Source organism: Pectinophora gossypiella, chromosome 5, assembly GCF_024362695.1.
Source record: "Pectinophora gossypiella chromosome 5, ilPecGoss1.1, whole genome shotgun sequence".
In the NCBI taxonomy this organism is placed as follows: domain Eukaryota; kingdom Metazoa; phylum Arthropoda; class Insecta; order Lepidoptera; family Gelechiidae; genus Pectinophora; species Pectinophora gossypiella.
In genome coordinates, this window is record NC_065408.1 from 11062370 (window position 1) to 11070457 (window position 8088).

The 8088-nt window shown below is 38.4% G+C and overlaps 1 protein-coding gene across 1 annotated transcript; it reads right to left on the bottom strand.

Annotated features, from left to right (window-relative positions):
- Nucleotides 1–535: 535 nt before the first annotated feature.
- Nucleotides 536–3147, bottom strand: LOC126367106 (cuticle protein 8-like). The gene is made up of 4 exons (XM_050010514.1): nucleotides 3042–3147; nucleotides 1672–1899; nucleotides 1153–1319; nucleotides 536–825 (listed from the first exon to the last, which is right to left on the bottom strand). Exons 1-4 carry the CDS (start codon nucleotides 3051–3053, stop codon nucleotides 669–671), a joined length of 564 nt encoding a protein of 187 aa, XP_049866471.1. The 5' UTR covers nucleotides 3054–3147; the 3' UTR covers nucleotides 536–668.
- Between the last annotated feature and the right edge of the window lie 4941 nt (nucleotides 3148–8088).

Here is an 8088-nt window from a genome sequence, read left to right on the forward strand (position 1 = left end):
GCCGCGCAGACGCGTTGTAGTGAGTAAATTGCACAACTGTTCATACCAAAGCGTAATTATCGCACCAAAATGCTCGGTCTGCGCACTGCTCAGGCGCACGCACGCAACCACGCGTAGTACTATGTATTCTGACCAAATTAAAGTGATCTGTCTGTAAACCCCACTATTATCTCTCACTTTCTAAACTGCCTTGAATTTAAACACCAGCAAAAATGAACAGGCTCTTATTATTTTGGTAGACCAGTAACTAGACTAATTATGACCCGCTACTGTCCAACCTTACTGTTCAAGGGTAAAGTGTGGTAAAATTTTAATTAATTGTATGGTATAATAGATTATTGTCTTAAAACTTTTGTGCCCACATGACGACGTCGTTTTGAAAGGTTTAATTATATGTAAGTGGCCATTTATTGTGTGGCCCTTGAGGTTGAATTGATTGATATGCTAATCTTATTGCAGTTCATTTTTAAGGTTATTTATGTGGAACATTGATTGATAGCAAGGGTATTAATATAACACAACTGAAACAAATTCGTAACTGTTCAGCAGCTGAGTATATTTACAGTCGAGTATAGATTCATATTCATCATCATCATTATGTACACATAAATATCACAATCATCAGTCATCCATCACGATCATATCAATAATGTTGCTAGTGCAGTGGTCTAGTAGTGGAGGCCATGATGTCCGTGGGCGAGGGGTGCGACGGCGTAGTGGGCCAGGGGCGCGGCGTGGACCACGGGCGCAGCATAGTGCACGGGGGCGGCGTGGACCACGGGGGCGGGGTGGTGGCCGGGGGTCTTGTGGACCACCGCGTTGAAACTAGAAGGCAATTATTCGTTTTAAAGTTAATGACACTTGATTTTTGTGAGCGAGTGAAACTAATGCGATTTGAGGAAAATATGCTGTAGTATTGTAATACGTCTAAGTGACTACCTTTATTTCAGCCCAAAACATGACATACGTTCACGATTATATTCCCAATTGGGGTAGGTAGAGGTAAATCCAAGTAGACAGGTAGAGTTGTTAATGGAAAACGAAGATAGAAAATATCTAAGTCATATTATAAACTTAGTGAGTGAATTCTAATACTACCAAGCAATCGCTAGGCAGTAATTCAGTAGATTGTAAAAGTTGATAGATTCTTACCCATTGTGGTCATCAGCGGTGTAGGTGACCTTGCGCACGGAACCGTCGGGCTCGACCAGGGAGTAGGATCCATGGACGGCACCTCCGTCGCGGGACTCGTGCTGCGACTTGTGGTCGCCGGTGTGGGGGTCGGCCACGGAGTAAGCGTAGTCGTATTTAGGGTGGGCCTGGAAATATATGAAGGTGTAATGCGGTTATGGTATAATGTGTAGGAGCATTTTTATGTGAGGAGATAACCAAGAGATGGTGAATTTATTTTTGTTCTGCATTTTATCAGAGCTTTTTCAGTGAGACTCTAATTAGATATTATTAATATTTAGGAAGTTTGTGATTTTATAGATAGGTACAGTTAGTTTTTTATTAACATGAAGACCGCTTATGTAGTATCACATATCTTAAGTCATAGTAAATAGTTACGTGCTCATCATGGATTACAAGAAGAGCGATGTAAATGACAGGGATGGTGTAGTGGAGCGCGTCATGAAGATACGGCGCAATGAGTTACATGTAAAGACTTACGTGCTCAACATGGGCTACAAGAGGAGCGGCGTGGACGACAGGGGCGGCGTGGACGACGGGGGCGGCGTGGACGACGGGTGCAGCGTAGTGCAGGGGGGCGGCATAGTGCGCTGGCGCATAGTGCGCGGGCGCGTCATGTCGCACGATGCTCTGCGAGGAGACGGCGCCGTGGTGTACCGGCAGCAGACCAGCGTTGACCGCGGCCAACACGGCGCTAAGGGCTACAACCTGCAGACGAACGCACAGTTACTCTGACAGTTAATATGTGGATAATGAGGTTGATTGCACTACATGTTATCCTATGAAAACAAACAAACAAATAAATAAGAGACTTTTTGGACATCCGAGGCAAAACAAGTAAAAGAATAAAGGGGTACAATACTTGGGTATGCTATAACCCTAGTGTTGCCAGGCCCGAAAATTTTGAGCTTGTTCCACAGAGCTGGGACAGCGTTGCAAGGGGGCTTTATTCCTGGCTTTCCGTGCAACAGGCGTTAGTCAGAACACTTAGAAGACCAATGTTACAAGCTATCGTGGAAAGACTTTTTATACGTGTAGTTGGCCAAAATTGTATGAGGACAGTGTCTGCGCGATTTTAGGAACCCTAAAAATCGAAACTCCTGGTATTATAAATGTAACTATTTATAAACAAAGTATGATAATGTTTTCTTAGCTGAGTAGAGATAGGTCCTTTGTAGAAACCTTTTGAAAAAAAAAAAACACTTTACTTCGAGATTCATACTAAAACCAAGTGTTGGTCTAGCTATATAAAGGATCCAATTGTTAATTAGGGAAAACATACACTAAGTATATTTAAGATGTAAGTAGGTATACGAATCGCTAGGCTTAAGTGGAGACGGGCAGGACACTTGGTAAGACGGGAAGACAACAGATAGACTAACGTTGTTACTGAATCACCATTCAGTAATGGCCACCGCCAAGAGATGGTATGCGATATCGAGGCAGACCACCAGCCCGATAGTCACCTGACATTGTGAGTTACGCCGGAAAGCAGTGGATGAGACTTGCACAGGACCGGTAAGGATGGCGTGAAAGAGAGGAGGCCTAATAGCCAGCAGTGGGTACAGGCTGAATAGATATATATTTAAGTAGGTATCTTCACGCCAAGGATATTAATTGTTTATTCTTGCTGAGGTTATTGAAAGCTTGGTTAGTTTTCTTTATAATACCAATTAGGTAGGTACAATTGCTTCCGGCTTAGTTCTGGATTTAGTATTTTTTAAGAGACGTCTATGGTTCTGAAGTAAATTTGAAGTGGCCACATTTTCTTACCACGATTTTAAAATATATTAATTTAATTACTTAAATAAAATATAATATTAATGCCGAACAAAATATTCCTGACTTACTTTGGTGAACATTTTGCACTAGTTTAATCAGAGCAGGTGACTGATAATAGTATCGGCTGGATGGTGACTTTTATATGAAAAGCAAAACGGAGCAGTCCTTTGGTGGTGGGGATTGCGGTCACTTTAGTTCCGTAACTTTGACACCGCGAGGTCGCATAACTTCCAACCTACCAAGTACTACCTACAAACAGCTACAAGTAATTCACGTACGCCCAAGCCCTCACTTCGCCGAAGTATATTGCCCCTCACTGAACGGATTTGGGGTTTTATGTTTTTGTTTTGTTCGTATGTCAACCGACTTGCCTTTGTTAGGTGGTACGAAGGATTTTGTGAAGTTTTAAAGTGGTATTGAGGTTAAGGAGTGACTTTTTATTGTTGGGTTCGAGAATCTCTTTTTTTTGTTTGTTAAAGTTTTGTAACAGCTTTTGTGGTCTAGTGGTTAGAGAGTTGGGCTTACGATCTGGAGGTCCGGGTTCAATTCCCGATGGGGACATTGTCGAAATCACTTTGTGAGACTGTCCTTTGTTTGGTAAGGACATGGCAGGCTTGAATAACCTGATTGTCGAAAAAAGGAAAACGATTTCGTGTTTCTGACGGCACGTTAGACCGTTGGTCCTGGCTATTAGCCGTAAAACACCTCCAGCAACCCGCAGTGGAGCAGCGTGGCGTGTGCTCCGGTTGATTGAGGGGTGGCCTGTACCCGGCAGTGGGACGAATATAGGCTGTTTATGTTTATATTAATATGTTATTTTTGTAGATGTTTCTTAGATTTGCCACAAATAGTATTAACTACTTAGCTGGCCCTATAGGGAGCGCTGAGAGCTCTCAACCAGTTCAGACGTATTTACCAGACTCTATAATATACACACTTATAAGTAGACACTTATAGTGTGACTAAGCATGCTCGGAATGGAAAATAGTACATTGTGTTATTGCACTTAACCTAATTTTCTTCAACTCGCTTTTAATTGTTTATTATCGCTTAAATAATTGTACTGCAATAATAATGATTTAGTTCTAGTGTTATTAGTTGCTACTACGTAGTAATTTCGTTGATCGATACTGGGTGGGTATTTAATTGTTTGCAATACAATAAATAATATATAATTAAAGTTCAATGTTATGATAGAGTTTGCGAAAGTGATCTACATACAACATACATAAACTCACGCCTATTTCGTATCGGGGTAAGCAGAGATCCTGACACACTTCTCTTGCTTCGTCCACATTCATCAATCGTTCAAGCAAACAATCTTTATTCTAGAATTCATCATTTACATTTTTTTTTATAATTATACTGAGGAACTCATACGCATAAAGAATAAGAAAATAACATGCAACTGTTTCCTGTTCTCGACGTAATAAGTCTTTTTTTAAAGTGATGCACCTCCAATTAATACTTGTGGTTTAGGTTAATGTTGGTACGGAAATAAAGAATGGTGCAAAATGGAGGACGCATATACCCAACATTGGAATGATTCAATATTCAATAATGATGCAAGCGTACTATTCATATATTTGGCCAACAGATTCGTCACTAGACTAAAGGACGATTAGTCTATCACTGTATGTACAGTCATGAGCAATATAATACTTTAGGACTCTGTCGCACTAACACATTTGACATTTAGTGAGACTTACAGTTCAATTTGTCAAAAAAGTTAATGTGATATGGTACCAAAGTGTATACATATTAATGGTCGTGACCGTACTTATATCAGGTTTTAATAAATTAATTACAAATATTGCGAGCCCACTCAACCAAACAAGAATCCAGGAATACGCTTACCCCTCTTTTACATGGGACTTACACATTGCACATAGCTGGCAAGGTATGAGTGTATATTATTATAAACCTTTGCCTGCCTTTTCGGGGATATAGGCGCGATTCTATAATATGTTATCCGTCCTATTAGCTTGCATCATTCCAATGTTGGGTATATCCTCCTCCATTTTGCTCCATTCTTTATTTCTGTACAAACACTAACCTAAGCCACAAGAATTTATTTAAGGTATAGTAATAGAGTAATGTAATAACTAATCAAAAATCTAAAATATAGCGTAGTTGAATAGGTAAAATATTTTTTTAAAATAAGAACACAGTTGGCTCGACCGCTATGTGCAATGTGTAAGTCCCATGTAAAAGAGGGGTAAGCGTATTCCTGGATTCTTGTTTGGTTGAGTGGGCTCGCAATACATGTAATTAATTTCTTAAAACCTGATATAAGACGGTCACGAGCATTATCACTTTGGTACCATATCACATTAACTTTTTTGACAAATTGAACTGTAAGTCTCACTAAATGTCTAATGTGTTAGTGCGACAGCGGCGATACTGCTCACCTAAACCTATCACATTGGTTTAACAGAAAGCTCGGTGAGATGTGGGTATTTAGTTCATCTTGCGATGGAAGTACCTCTGAGTACATCAATCGGAATAAAGTCGTGAGCTTATGTTATGTTTGTTATGTTATAATAAAAGTTTCAAGTACACTTTGTCAAGTGATAAAACTTACTTGAAAGTAAGTAGTAGTAACTTACTTGACAAAGTGTACTTCTGCTACTAAATACTATGACTTGATATTCTATACATAATTGTTATAAGTCTGTTCGTATACTACATTTTACTGTTTCTAGCATGTGAGACAAATTAAAAAATATTAAACACTGTAAGTAACTTCTCGTCTCACCAAATTTAATTGTACGCCTACCGGCAGAACACAGCGGTCTTATTATTATCTTTGTAACATCTACTCACTGTACCTGTGTGTCACAATAAATGATTTGAATTTGAATTTGAGTACTTACCTACGTATATTATTTGTAATTTCATTCGAATACTTGCGTAGTTTCTTAGCAGCTTAAAATACTCTTAGACTACGTTTAGACAAGGTAGAAGTATCAATATGGAATGGAATTTATTACAGACTTTGTTTTACTAAGTTACTAGGGCAGTCGTACCAGCGAAACCTGTTAGGGAACCCTTTCGTTATGCAGTTACGTGGGATGATAAACAGAAAGTACGGGAATTATTTTGCTTTTCGTACCTTTTTTACATAATACAGGTCAGTATCACAGGATTCTTCCAAATTGTACGCGCTGTCAGAATTTTCACTATTACAGAACAGATACTGTTTATTTTTGTTTTATTATTTTAGAATATTCGGCGCATATCGTCAAACACTGTATACTGAGTGAATTAGAGACTAAACTCGTCATTATAATTCCATACAAAACTGAAAGCGGTGACAGCGCATACGAGATTGTGTCCAGAAGCTCAGAGCGATCGGAATTAGGAAAATATAATTTCATAAAGAAATATAATCCACAAAAATGTGGTGCCTAAAAAACTACAAAGTAAGTATATAGGTACTAAACGAAAAGCTAAGCAAGCGATAAATAGAAAGGGTACTTACTAAATCATGTAAATAGGGTATCCAGTGATAACATACATAAGTAGTGCAATTTATATTTGAATTTATAATTTCTTGAAATTGACTAATCACCAGTCGTTAAAACTACTGCGTTTCTTAATTAACTAATCTTAAAATAAACTTACTTAAATGAATAAAGTAGAATATAAATTGCTTATTATAAAAGGAAAAACAAGACAGTGACATCACTTACTTTTTTTACAAAACAATTACAAAAAATGATGTTCGGCGAAATGCTCATAGGTGGTGGTAGACGTCCTGAAATAAAAGGGCGTCACTCAACACTATTCTCGGCGAGAACCATGAAGCCGATATTACAATACAATACAATACAAATACACTTTATTGCACCAAACTAAAAATAAATAATTACAAAAATTATATTATGTGGACCCTGCTGGGTTAGACACCATAAATATGCGTTAATAGTGTACATTTACGAAATAATTGTGCATGGACTAAGTAAATTACTTCAATTGAATTAAGATGTACATAACTCGTCGTAAAAACCGATTGAGATATTGTGTTCATCCCAACATACTTAGATACCTATCTACATGTGTGTGATTGACCGATCACCTAGCACCTTAGAGTTCTTCATATATATCTAACTTCTATCTAGGACTCACGTTGACAACACAACGACGTCTACGAAAGCGTGCCTTTCGAAGCACGGATCATCTTCCTTTTCGGACAATCGGGTGATGAGCCTGTAATGTCCTAAGCAAAAGCTCACAAAACGATTTTTGTGATATGTCCCTACTGGGATTCGAACCGGGGATTGTGAGCCCAACGCTCACCCACTGGACCACGGAGGCCGTTGCTGACCGCAAGTCGTCTTGTATGATTACTTATGACTCTACCCTGTTACGAATCGTGCGCCTGAGTTTATATTTATTTATTTATAAATGTCAATTTCGAAACACTGGCTGGCATATGAAGGTGACAAGGCTATGCTTAGGAAACAATTAAAATGACATAAATAACAATTGACATGTGATCTTAAAATCATCAGTATTAGCACAATAGGATTTCGTAATAACAATATCAAATGCACCAAAACCGCACGCCGGGTAAGGTAAACCAAAGGTGCTATTGATTCGGTTGGGAAACTGCGGTTTGCCTATAAGCATTGTATGTTCTGGGGTGACACATACAAAAACTCACGCCTATTTCTCACCGTGGATTAAAAATATATACTTATAGCAGATGTTAGTTTACTACACAATTAATTTCAAACACAAGATAATCAGTTACTTGATACATTATTGCAACTTGCATACATGTTCTTACTTGGTTTTCATCTCATAAGTATTCGTGGTTTAATTTATCAGACCTGTTATTATTGTCTTCCGTCAATTCTCGTTATTGCACATGTATTTTATTTTAAATTATTAACACCTTCACCAACCTGCAATTTAGCACCGTCGTGGAGAATGCTCCAACCCCCCTCAGGTTGATTGGGGGATATTTATATTTATGTTTAAAAAAAAAAAAGTGTTTATTTCTTCTTTTAAGCAACATAAAGTTATGTGGCAACCCCAGGAAGCAAGGTTAATGCTTGGGTTGAGGATGTTTAAATAATATTAAGTATAAAACAGAGACCCGCCAAA